Source organism: Mytilus californianus, unplaced genomic scaffold (assembly GCF_021869535.1).
Source record: "Mytilus californianus isolate M0D057914Y unplaced genomic scaffold, xbMytCali1.0.p SCAF_10, whole genome shotgun sequence".
Classification (NCBI taxonomy): Eukaryota; Metazoa; Mollusca; class Bivalvia; order Mytilida; family Mytilidae; genus Mytilus; species Mytilus californianus.
The window spans coordinates 30,631,530-30,645,845 of record NW_026262582.1 but is presented as its reverse complement, the minus strand read 5'-3'; the positions used below and the strand labels follow the sequence as shown (position 1 = coordinate 30,645,845).

The 14,316-nt window shown below is 33.4% G+C and overlaps 1 protein-coding gene across 4 annotated transcripts in view; it reads right to left on the bottom strand.

Moving 5' to 3' along the window:
• Positions 1–5,496, bottom strand: part of LOC127717926 (acetylcholine receptor subunit alpha-like) — a 52,889-nt gene extending 47,393 nt beyond the window's left edge. For all 4 annotated transcript variants that reach the window (XM_052223798.1, XM_052223799.1, XM_052223797.1 and 1 more), the window contains exons 1-3: positions 5,420–5,496; positions 3,576–3,620; positions 2,833–2,945 (exon numbers count right to left, since the gene is read on the bottom strand). In XM_052223798.1, coding sequence (XP_052079758.1) covers positions 2,833–2,945; positions 3,576–3,602 — 140 coding nt within the window. In that variant the 5' untranslated portion in view covers positions 3,603–3,620; positions 5,420–5,496. The remainder of the gene's footprint in view (positions 1–2,832; positions 2,946–3,575; positions 3,621–5,419) is intronic.
• Positions 5,497–14,316: the final 8,820 nt, after the last annotated feature.

The following is a 14,316-nucleotide window of genomic DNA, read 5'->3' as shown; positions in this document are numbered from 1 at the left end:
ATATAAGTCCATGGTTAAATATCATGTTTTGCCTAGAGAACGTGATATAAGTCCATGGTTAAATATCATGTGTTGCCTAGAGAATGTGATATAAGTCCATGGTTAAATATCATGTTTTGTCTAGAGAATGTGATATAAGTCCATGGTTAAATATCATGTTTTGCCTAGAAAACGTGATATAAGTCCATGGGTTTGATTTTATGTTTTGCCTAGAGAACGGGATATAAGGCACGGGTTTGATTTTATGTTTTGCCTAGAGAACGGGATATAAGGCACGGGTTTGATTTTATGTTTTGCCTAGAGAACGGGATATAAGTCCATGGTTAAATATCATGTTTTGCCTAGAGAACGTGATATAAGTCCAAGGGTTTGATTTTATGTTTTGCCTAGAGAACGGGATATAAGTCATGGGTTTGATTTTATGTTTTGCCTAGAGAACGGGATATAACTCCATGATTTGATATCATGTTTTGCCTATATTTTTAAGTTAAAGATTGGAACCTGTGGACAATGGATGAGGATCGCACTTAAGCTTTGCTATGGGTATGGATGATATTGTGTGCATTTCTGAATTATTTAATTTTTGAGGTCATTTTCTATTCTTTACTTTTGTCCATTTTTCTTTATATTTAAGCACCCCAATATTTATTTTCTTTATTGGTTTTCCCTAATTATCTTTTTTCTTTATTGGTTTTCCCTATTTATCTTTTTTCTTCATTTTTTGCTCAATATTTTCTTTTTTGTAAACCCATGCTAGACCCTCCTGCATTAATGCACACAGATCCAAAATAATATATATGCAATTTTTGTATTTCGTTTATCGTTTTGAATTGTGTTACATCTATCATTTTAGGGGCGTTGTATAGCTTGGTGTGCGGTATTGGTTTTGCTCATTGTTGAAGGCTGTATGGTGACCTAATAGTTACTAACTTCTACGTCATCTGGTCTCTGGTTAAAAGTTGTCGCATTGGCGATTTAATCACAACTTTTTTTTTATATTGTAGACATATATAAAGTTTATTTGTACGAGCTTTACACAGAAAGAACATCTAGCTTTATTGAGCTTTTCTCCTGTTTGTTTCGTGTTCTAATGCATTGCTATATGCTTTCTGCAATACGAATATTGTTTTTATCCTACAACTTAACATTTAAGCTAAAACACGTAAAATATAACGTCAATATATCATGTTATAGCTTAAACGTATATAGTTTAAATCCCAACCGTTGAATTTAATTTTGAATAATAACATAACTTGTACAAATCTTGGAATGTTTCATAATAGTCTGTTCTTATGATTGACAACAATCGCGAGGCAACATTCATTACAGCACGTGCTTCCCATGACAACGCCATAAATAATGCATAGGAGTTTGATATAACTTGTAACAATATAATCAAGTATTAACCGTAGTGTAGTAATGAGGCAGCAGAGATTCCGATGACACTTCAAATGCAGTTTTACTTGCCACGCATTACAAAAAGAATTAATACGTTAGATCTTGGAATAAATGTATAAATTTTGAAATAAAATAAAATTCCGTGAAACTTCCTGAATGATTTTGGCATATAAATGTCAAGGTTAAACATGACGTTAATCAAACGAAAACAGTTCAACTTTAGGTTATTACCTTACTTCTGTGATTCAAATGTGTACGATATCTCATTTAAACGGTGTTTTTGAAGTAGGTATTGTTTTATTTCGATTATACTGTAGTCATCGAACATTTTTTTATTCAAGTAATTCAAAACGGCGGCTCACTCCTTAGTTACGACATGTAATTATTGTGGATTTGATGTCGAATTTAAGCCAATTAAAAAAAATGTTTCATAAAAATTGCATTAGAAAATTCAGTCTAATACACTACGTAACAATTCGTTTGGAACAATAATTGTCTTTGGACTTTGACAAATATTTTGAAGGGTTTTAGTTTAAACATATTTTATTTGTTCAAGTACAAATTGGATAAGACACAAGTCAAACAGACTTATGAAGTCTTCTCCATTCAACATTTATAGCAATATAATACAAAATATATGTATGAGCATGCATGTATAGAATGGTATATCTATTTAATATATATATATATATATATGGATTTATGTCAAAAGACAGAAAAGTGAAGACAGAAAGAAAACAATAATACAGAAAAAATAAATAAATGAATATTTAGAAAACAAAAACAAATTTTGAAGGGTTAGATTCCAGGTTTTACCAGTCCTCAACTAAGGAAAGCCACCATTTTGATTTTTTTGGTATGTAAAAAAAATTGCCTCAAAATTTTCATTTTGTCAATATTTAAACCATTCAGAAGTGTACGAAAAATATAAAAACGTCTATAGTGTATATGTTTGACATCGAGAGTATACCTATGTCGCGCATTGTTTAGATGCCAAAGACGATGTAACAGTTTCGCGTACTTTTTTCATTTATAGTATTTTTAGGCCAAAATGTCTACTTAAATGGAATTTATTCTAATTTGTGGCATCAAAATGAAGATGACTGTATTGTATTTTATGCTTGGCTTTCGTAAAGCTTTATTTTACTGTCGCAAATATCCCTTTTACCAAGCTCCGCTACGAGTTGCTCGGTAAACTCTGTTTGGGACAGTAAAATCTACCTTTATGAAGGCCAAGCTTGAAATACATAAAGTTATCTCCTAAATGTTCGTATATCGCTTCATGTTACCTTCATAATAAAAAGATTGATTGCAGAATAAAATACAGACAATATCGGCGAAAGAAATCCCGATCAAGGTGATGCACATTTGTTTGCGCACACAGTTGTAACATGCAGGCGTTGCATATTTAAGTTTGAAGACACATTTACTCACGAGTTCGCTATAAATAATGTTGGCCGCCATGTGTACTCAGATGTACTGAAGATGTAGCGTATTGAATTATATGTAGGGTCAGCATCCCATGCTAATCTTTCTTCGTCCCAACTCTGTAATAAAAAATGCAATGTGAAAGGAGAAGATACAATTAGAATAAACATATTTATCATCATAATGAACAACGTTTTAATTAAAAATTAAAATTTTGTTGGAAGGAAACGTCATTTTTAGTATGAATTCCATGCGGCTTGTATGTTTGTAATTTGTTTCTCAATAATATCACAGTATGTATCGTCTCCGCAAATATCCACAAGAGCAACTATTTTGTAATTACGTACGGACCGAATCGTTTAATTGAAATGTGCAAGGTGTTTTAGACAACTTACCAAGTATTTAAAAAAAACTTATCAAGTATTTAAAACAATTATTCAAAACAACTTATCAAGTATTTAAAACAACGCACCAAGTATTTAAAAAAACTTATCAAGTATTTAAAACAACTTATCAAGTATTTAAAACAACTTATCAAGTATTTAAAACAACGCACCATGTTTTTAAAAAACTTACAAAGTCTTTAAAACAACTTATCAAGTTTTTAAAACAACGCACCAAGTATTTAAAAAAACTAACCAAGTATTTAAAAAAAACTTACCAAGTATTTAAAACAACTTGATTATCAAATATTTAAGCCAATTTTCCAAATATTTAGGAAAACTTTACAAGTATTTACAATATCTTACCAATTGAAAATATCCAGTCATTGACATTGTTTGATCTTTTATGCTCTGAAAAAGGAAAAAAAAATAAACTAATTCAACTGTTTTCTTGAGCAGGAACTGCTTCTCCTTCCGGTACATGCGCTCATCCTATGTTTTTTGTGTTGTTCGTTTTGCTCCTCCCGGGGCACATGAGCTCATCTTCGGTTTTTGTGTTGTTCGTTTTGCTCCATCCGGGGCACATGAGCTCATCCTCGGTTTTTGTGTTCGTCGTTTTGTTTCTTCCGGGGCACATGAGCTCATCCTCGATTTTTTTTGTTGTTCGTTTTGCTCTTTCTTTAGATTTATGCAATGTTTCATTATTGTTGGTTGTCTATTGGTCGAATAAGGTATTGCATCGAGCAGTAATCTTTTCATAAGTAAGAAGTAACACATGAGCTTCACATTTTTTCCCGCAAATCTTGGTTCAATTACTTGTGTACACATGTTGCTATAGTTACATAGTTACAGTGCAGAAGAGTTTGCAAATAACAATTAACAATAAGCAAAATAACGACACATGCTTAGTGACGATATTAGCTTGCACAAATTTGTTTGGTATAAAGGTAACTTTGGACAACCTTTTACCCCCTCCCCTCACAAAAAAGACCACCGTCTCAAACTCACAAAAAAAAGAAAACATTTTTTTCTCCTTTGAATTAGCATGAATTTTATATCCTACTTTGTGGTGTGGGCTGTGCAAACGATTTTGTGCTGTAAATACGAGATGTGATTTCTAATTGTTGTATATCATGTTTAGCCGAGTTAAGACGAAATGGTGAAAGCCATCCGAACGTCTTGCTATCCGAGCAACACTACTTCAAAGGTTCAGTTTCCAGATGAACTCGTTTTGGTCATAAAGAATAATTGACAATGCCCTATGGGTCGAGAGAATCCCCTAATGACTGTGAGGTCTTAAAAGTCAAGTTCATAGCAGCTATTCAAGAGAGGCGACTTTTAATATCATGAGTCAAAAATGAACTAACAACACCATGGCAAAAAAAGACCAAAAAGACAAACAACTGTAAACAAAACACAACATTAAAAACTAAAGACTGAGCAACACGAACATCAGATGCCCCGGAAGAGTAAGCCGACCCTGATCCACATGTGGCACCCTTCATGTTGCTCATGTAAGTACAAACGTGGTTTTACGTCTAATTCGGTAGGTCACATTCGAGGAAAAGAGGACGGGACTGCGGCTACGATAATTGTAACAGATTCGTCGTCATCTGTGAAACAGATACTCAATAACGGCCAACTCTTGATGGCGTCTAGAAAAAGAAATAAATTTTTGCAAACTTTTGTACTAAGGAAATTGTTGAAGTCTTTTGAATTGTACTTTCACCATATTTCTTTTGATTATGATTAGATTAGGAAGAAACAAGGTCATTTTGAAGTCATAGGCAAAGATAACAGCATCTACTTATAGACTAGAATTTAAGCATCATTTGGGTTTGCGGATGACATGTTTTAAACCGTATTCCCAACTTTTACAAAAACACACAATGGGAAAGATTCTATGTTTCTGCTACAGTAATACAGACCCAAAAAGATTACATGTTGATTCTATAAATTTTGTGCTTGTATTCAACAATAACTGAGGGTCTGGATGGGATTTTCAGACTAGAGAATAATGGGCACAAAGTGCAGAATAAAGGACAAAACATATATGGAAAAGAGGAAAATAGGCAAAATAAAATAAAGAATAGAGAAGATTGGCCATTAAATATACATAATAGAGAAAAGGACATACAAAAATATACAGAAATCAAGGACCCTAAGGAATATTTCTAAATTTGTGTAGATATAAAAAAGGAAACACTTACCAGAGAGTTAAGAGCTGTCGGTGTGAATGCCAATACTAATTCTATTGATGAATTTGGTCGACTTAACACTTGGTAACTATTGGTTGTATATAATAATGTCCGTAAATCATTCTCTAGAGAGTACGAGTAGGCATGGACTGTTGGTACAACTGAAACATATACCTTTATAGTAAGAGAAAGCATGGACTATTGGTCTATCTAAAACATATAACAATATAGTCAGAGAAGTAAGTTTTTTTGAATGATCGATAAGTTCACCCGTATCGTATCTAAATTTCCGGGCTTGGTAAACAACATCTGCGTAAAAGTAGAATGTTATATCCCGTTTGAAATAAGTTTTCTACAGTTAAAACCAAACTTCAAAACCAAGTAATGTGTAGTAACGAAATTGCTAACTTAATAATTTACCAGTAATACATAGATTACGTTCATTAAAATTCAAAACGTCACAACAGAAACGGGCATAGTGAATGAGTTGTGATATATAAACACCGCAAGATGGTGCAAAAGGAACATCACCATCCGAAAAAAAGGGAAATTAACAATAGGGAACGAAAAATCGTCCCTTATTTTCGTAAATTTTAGTGTAGAGTTTCCCGTGTAAAACTGAAATATCTTAATCTAGGAAAGGACAGTTATTACCGTTTATATTTGATTTATTTAAAGTAAGTTCCTTTGGGTAAATTTCGGCAGTATATTTAAAACATTCTTGAATGTTTAACGAACAAATAGCATCAAGATAACGGTAAGTGTTGTTGAACTTATCAATTACATGCAATTTAGACGGGTCTTTACTGAGTTTGGTCATAAACTGTGATTCATAACAGTACAAGAACAAGTCTGCTATTAAAGGGGCGCGATTGGTGTCCATATGAATAACCTCAACCTTTATTAACATTATCTCCAAAACGTACATAAATATTATCAAGGAGACGATTAGCAGCTTGAATCATCTCATTACATCTTCAGTAAGTACATCTAGAATATTTACCTTTCTCATTAGAGAAGAAGGCGTAAAATGAGTTGCAGCATATATATTTGCATTCAACTTTACCAAACGACCATTTAATTACATAGGAAAACTTGTGTTTGATAAGATTGTGTGGAAGTGAAGTGGAAAGAGTTGAAAAGTGAAAACTGTCAACAGAATCAAAAAGACCATCAAAAGCACGGAATTTATCTTAAACATTCAAAGAATTTTTTACACTCCAAAAATAGTTTATAACACTGTTTTATTACAAAAGTTAATGATAAGTAGTTAAAGAACTAGTTAAAATCACTAAAAGATTAATTGTAGAACACTTACTAGAGGCTGAGATGAAACGATATTTTACTGTTTTTTGTTGTTGTAGTTTAGGTAACCAATACATAATAGGGACCTTCAAATGTTAAGAAGAAGCATTAAGATGTGATGTGGTTATGATATGATTGTTTACTATATGACTCTCTGTGGAGTGCACGGACTTGAATGTACAAGATTTTAAAATTGCAGTCTTAAGAACGTCCGTGTAGCATTTACGGCATACCACCACCACATTGTTAGCTGCTTTGTCGACTGGTACAAACACAAACCGCTTTCAAAGTACTTGAAAATTATTTCTTATTTTAGAAAAATGCGTATTATGTAATCTTTTATTCATTTCTAAATTATTTTCAAAATGTGAAAGTCAACAACATTCATACATTTATTTAAATAAGAATCAAGAGATTTCTTATCAAATTTTTCACGTTGACACCAATTTTTACAATACGATGAAAGAGCATCTTTTGTGACCTGTCAACACTGTTTCAAATCTACTTTAGATGGAGGACGATATTTTGGTATTTTTGTTTCAAAAATATACCTCTTAGTCTGGAACGATATTGAGGTCCCCCGTAGTAACATGGCCATAGTGGTCATATCTAAAATTCGACGATTCACAGTCTTAAGTTAGAGGATATTCATTTTCTACACTGTCGTCTGATGTTACTGACGTATAATTAAAAATTAAACTTCTGCTGTTTTTTTTTTTTTTGTATATATTCGAAATAATAGGTTGATCTGTCTAATCAAAATAGAGAGGAATTAAGTTTTGAATGGCAGAGTCATTAAATATACTCGATGAGTTGATGAAATCAATACCTCTGTTAAAATATTTAATTTTCAGAAATGCCGTTTATATGATCTTCATGTTTATCGGAACGCGGGAACAGACTATGGTGAAAAAAAGCTGTAATTATACGCGAATATTAATAGAATGTGCTGAAGAACGAGATTGTGTCACACTCCTTGAAAATATCATGTAATCTACTAACTGGTATTTGACCCATTTTACATGATAATTGATACATACCATTGTTTGTAAATATAGATAGGAGATCATCAAGTGTATAATTTATACGATGTTTAATTCTCTGATTTCGATTGATACATTGCCATGAGACCTATTATTACGTTGTCTTTTATCAACAATATTCATGATATCAAAAGAAGAAGTTTAAGATATGTTCCCTTGTCCCAGTATAATGTCATTTAGACCCAGGGGATATGCTGTCTGCAGTCGTTTAATCCAAGACAGTTCGATAATTTTACGGGAATCTTTAAATTGTTTATGCGATTGCCCTTGTTGTTGCAATCGTCACCGGTTATTATAAAAATCTTTGTCAAACAAGTGTGGCGATGCAATCATCACCAAACATCTTCGTAGTACTGAATAATTTGAACGTATTTACAAAAACATTGAAAAAAAAACCGATAGTAAACGGTTTAAAACTACACTTTGGCGATACAATTATCACCGAATAATTAATATATATCAATGTGTAAAAACATTATGTGCATTGAATGCATGATAATCACACGAATCAGTGATCGAACATTATCGAAAAAATCACGATACTGCACTTGCAGGGTTGTCATAGCACTAATAATTTCCTGGGCTTTCGGTGGTAGCTCCGACAACGGTTTCCAATTTTCGTTTTGTACAGGCTCGCCTATGAACTGCACCAACTGGTTTCTTAGCCAGGATTCGCTTAATCTTTTCCTGAGCTCCATCGCATGAACTTAATTCACTTAGAAACTTTTCATCACGGTATCACATGCGCCGTTAAGCGTGTCACTTCTAAAAGTTTACAAAGTCATTGATTTACATACTCTGAGCCACGATCTGAAACTAAAGTTCGGCACAGATCAAACTGAGTAAACATACGATAAATTACTTCACAAACTGTCAAAGCATCATAATTCCTCAATGGATGCGCAACTATAAATTTGCTGAACATGTTGAACGCAGTGAGAACATAAGTATGTCCATTTACTGACTTTGGAAACGGACCACATAAATCGATTAGTTACACTTAGAATGGTTCAGACGGAGTTGGAAAGACACAATGGCTTGCTTGGTTTGAAAATTTGTAATCTTCCTAACTTGGCAAAAACTACATGTTTGTATGATTTTTCCCATCCTTGGAAAAACGAAATGTTCCTTAGCCCTGTCAACTTGTTGTTCATTCCGGCATGGCCACCGAGAGGCGAATCATCAGAGGTATAGCAATTTGATAACATGACATCATCTTGTTGTTTTTAGATTTTGCAACTCTTGAATAGTACAGCATGTCATGAATGAGCGCATAATCGTTAGACTTCAATAGAACACATATTGCTTCCTTTTGTAAATCTGGAAGTATATCGTTTTCTTAATAGTCTATAATTGGATACATTAACGGATCTTGATGCTGAAACTCTTTGATGTTATTGATAGGCATAGAAATTTTCGCTAAAATTTTATCAGAACCAATGTCCGTATCTAATTTGGACGATTTATGAAATATGCGCTGTGGTTTTATAATTAGCTTAAATTGTTTATTTCCATCTTTCGGTTTATCTGTATTGGCATCCTATGGATCAGAATGCTCTGATTGTTGTTATTCTGTTGACACATGTATAGCCAGAACAGCCTCTAATTTGTTTTGAAATGAATTGATAAATTTTGAACGTTAGGTTATGTTAAATGTCAAATTTTGTCCGGAACGAAAGGAAAGCACTTGTCATATTCCACGGGACTTTCGACTATTTCTTCACGGCGATTTTCGCATCTCGACAAAGCGTCTGGTGCTTCCATTTGATCTGTTTTCTTTTATACTATTTCGAAATTAAATTGTTGAAGAATAGAAAGCCAAGGTTCGTAAATCGCAGCCGTAAATTGCTTTTGGTATAAAGGCTTCAGCGCGTGATGGTCGCATTCCACAATAAACTGGTTTCCTCTTAGATAGTCGGAACAATCCAATATACTAACAACCATCCCTAAGAGCTCTAATTTAGTTGGCCCATATGATTGGTAAAAACTACTAAGATTTTTAGATCCAAAACGAATAATTCATGGTCTAAAAGTGTTGTCTTCTGGATCAAGTTGGTACAACATATACCCTATTCCACGATAAGATGTAATAACGCTCAAACGAAACTGCATATTTAATTGAGGAGAACTCAACATTTCAGATTTGACAAGGCGATATTCTAAATCGTTAAATGCTATGTCTTTTTCCTTTCCCCATTTGAATGTTTGATTCTTCTTCAAAAGTCTATAAAGAGGGCTAATTGTCGCGTTATAGTTCGGAATAAATTTTTTGAACCAGTTAAAAAGTCCAATAAGTCTTCTAAGTTCTTTTACATTTCGAGGTGCAGGGTACTCATGAATTGCTTAAACGCGATCTGCAGGTTGCAATATTCCATCTTTGGAAATAAGATGACCTAAACAAACGCATGATTGTGCCGCAAAAGAACTCTTTTTCGGTCCTAGCTTCAAGCCTGCATCACCAAAACGGCTAAGTACTTCATTTAAACCAGAAATAAGCTGATCAAAAGTCTCGGAACATATTAAAATATCATTAAAATAACATAAACAAGATTTGAATTTAAGATCATGTAACACCCTGGTCATTAACAGTTGAAATGTATTGGGTGACCTTTTTAGACCCATAGGTAGTCTCAAAAATTTATCAGGCCCAAAGCATGTATTAAAAGCTGTATAACGAGACGATTCTAGTGTTATGTCCATTTGAAAAAATCCCGATGACAAGTTAATGGACGTTATATAGTTCGGCGTCATTTCAAAAAATACATTCAGTAAGTTCCTGCAGGTTTGGTATTGTATACTTGACTTCCTGTGTTTGAGAATTCAAGTAACAAAAAATCACAGCAAAAACGAAAGTTCTGAGGAGCATGATGATCGGAAGATGTCGAACGTTTGATTACTTAAACAATTGGACTTGTTATTGGCAAATCTTCGATCTCACTGATTGGTAAGTTGATACCTTCTTTTAAAAGTATATCTACGTGATGTCTTAAAATCTCACGTTTGTATGGTGGCAATCGATACGGTGTCTGGTGTTTACCAGTAGCATCGGGCTTCAAATGAATCGTGTGTTCGATAAGTTTTGTATATCCCAAGTTAGGATTGTCATCGGTAACAATTATAAAGAAGTGATGCAAGTTCAGTTTGTTGACTTTCTGAAAGGTGATCAGACAAGGTGAATTGATTCTTTACCTTCTCTATATGTTCAGTACTACAAATATCACTACAATCTTTCAAATCAGGTGTAACACAACTATTTACAATATCAATATTCTGTACAACTGGACAACTTTGGTCAATAGGTACACAACTGTAATCAGAATTAAGCGATAAAAACTCCGCTATAGCTCTGTCTTTCGGAATAACAACGTTCAGTGCTGTTGCGTTTAAAACTTTCACAGGAACCTTGTGATATATATATATGATAAACGGTGACAAGAGATTTAGCTACCATTAAACCTTTTTCGAGTATGAACTTATGATTTAAACAAACACCATTTAATCCAGGCAGAACATAAGTAGGAACATGACGTCATACAATACATTCGGAGTTTGGAGGAATTGTAAGTTTCGAGTATGTTTGCACTTTGACTGACTTGAAATTAGCAGAAAAAATTATAAAATCAAGAATCATATTGTTACTATGAAAGTAATTAGTTCCTAAAATAAGCGGATGTGAAGTAAGCAGCAAAATATAAACCTTAATGGCATAATGTGCGTTGTTACATGTTACCAAGAATTTTGCTAAACCAAAAACTTTAACCTTTGTATTATCAGGAAGTCGCACTTCAGACGGAAATTGTTCAAAACTAAATTTAGATTTGTACGGAAGAGTATTATATAAAGTTTGTGAAATAACAATAATGGAACTACCAGTAACTGCCAATGCTGCTATGTTTATATCTTCAAATGCAATTACCAAATGTACAAAAGATGTTCCACTGTTTTTATTTATGCTGGCACTAACTAAATTTGGACTGGACGACCGTGCCTGTCCCTCGGGATTTAGTCTTTCCCCGATTGAAAGTGCTGAAGGGTTTTGCAGAACTGTGCATTATGGCCTTGCTTGTCATAACTAACATGTGGTTGATGTGTTGACAGGTCAAGTTCCTGTCCAATTTTAGTTATGACCTTGCCCTCAGTAACCGTAACATTCACGAGAATTTTGTTGCCGAGGCGTGTGGGTTGTGACCGGTCTTGACGTCGGTAGTTTGGTGATTGGTTTGAACTGTTGTTCAGTACAGTGATATTGGCCACCATTGATGTTAGCGTCTTTATTTGATCTTTAAGATCGTCCATTTCACTTTTAGTGGTTACAATAAAATTCTTCAATAGCCTGATCTGAATTTAGCCGAATATTTTGAAAAATTTCGTTCGTCATCAGCATTGTTGAACTTTGACCTGCGAAATCCATGTACTGTGTTTTAAACAAAGCAGATAATACAGTCCAATCAAAATTGAAAACCCTTCTCACATCATTAAACCTTGTTAGCGCTGGACCTTTGAGATGCAGGGGAAATGCTGCAATTGTATGTTTGGGATCTTGCAGTTCATACAGTGTTGAGTAAGACTCGAATTCAACAAGACATTCAGCGGCATGGAATGTAGGTTGTATTGTAAAAAGAATGTGAAAGGGTTGTAATGATTTGAATTCGTCTTCTTGAATGGCTTGCTTTGATATAAAACTATCACTTCATAGATATCCAGAGATATCACTAGAATACGCATTATACATTTGTTATTATTAGACTCAGAAATGTTTGGGTTCTTTTATTGTCATCAAAAGTTACAGACTTATACTCCTATTACTGTTTGATTGAATATATATTAGAAAGCAATCATGAAAATAAACTAAATCGGTCTGGCGAGACAATTCTCACCGAAAACCTCAACTGTATAAACATAAAACGCATAAATTCTTCAGCACTGACAATGTCTTTATTACAACATAACAGACGATTATGCGCAATCAACAACAATTCAAGCGACGATGCGTAACAGCCATAATTTTGACAGCAATGATGTTGGATGAATTCCGTCGAAATAAAAGGCATTAAATTTGTATGAAAACCAACTATTTCTCATATGACTGCATTTTCGAGAATTTTGAAGATCACAATAAATTTTGGTGAATGTTTTCGAAGAATTAAATTTGTCTCACTGATAAAAATATTGACGGTTTTTATTTGCTCTTCTAGTTTCAAATCAACATTCTTAAATTATTCCGAATTCTTAAATTATTCCGAATTCTTAAATTATTCCGAATTCTTAAATTATTCCGAATTTTTATTGCCTTGATATTTGTTCCAACATACAATGGAATAAATAGGTATTTCCAAAAACAGCAATTCAACGGTTTTATATGTAGCTACAGGTGCATAAATTCTACTGAAATTATCAACTATTTCATTGACCGAGGAAGAGTCAAGTGATAGGAGACTGTTATGTCTACTTTTACGATTAAAATAAGTAAAGTCACAAGTACCTATCCACAAAATCCCACATAAAATAATGTTTTTATAGTGTCGTACAGCTTCTTCAATATGTTATACTAAATATTCTGTTTCTTGTTGTTGCACCCTTTTTGTACCAAAAGCGAACGATAGATTCAATTTGTAAATTTCTTTGTAATTTTAAATATTTACTTTTTATATCTGATAAAATAAAAGGTGTCTTATTAAAGCTGTAACCAATTTCTCGATCTGCATGGTGATGTCGTGCAGACGATACTAACACACTACGCTGATTCAGCAATCTGTGTCAGAATTAACACAATCACAATGTCAATTAATTCATTTATAAAGACGGAATGCAAACAAAATATAAAATGTTCATAACATCAACGGGAAGTATTTGAGGTCCTCCACCATTTAACGCCCTTTGGGGACTAAAAAGGTCAAATCGTTTCTAAAATTCAGTTTTACTGCTATAGATATATTTGTGTGTGACTACCTTAACATATGGTGGGAAAGAGAGAGAAGGCATGCATGAAATATGAAACAGAGAATATAGATGATTATTATAGATTTCATAACGAGTGAGAATGGAATATCGCTTGATATCAACTCGAGTTATTTAATTCTAATATAATAATAAACGAGCCTTTGGCGAGTTTATTATTACTATTAAAATTAAATATCATGCGATATCCAATTCTTACAAGTTGATAAACCTATTTCTCTTATGGTCAACACCCTCATTGTGTTAAGTTAAAAATTCCGCGAATCGTTGATCTAGTCTTTTGTACATGTCCTTTTCCTGAGTCAAACTTCAACATCAGACATTTGAACACTTTTTTTACGCTACGGAATGCAATCAAATTTTGCAAAAAGAAGATTGCCAGGTGAAAACAATGGGTGTTTTGTATATGATTGATAAAATCACATATGTCCGTTGTCATGGACGAACTGTACATCGTCTTAACCTTTCAAAGTCATCAATGACCTAACAAATAGCCAATTGAAATTCCGTAATATCGTCTTATTGTGCTGGCTAAGCCAATCAAATTAACGCAGATTTTCGTATCACTTTCTCGTATCACACTCCGTGCAGTGTGATACGAGA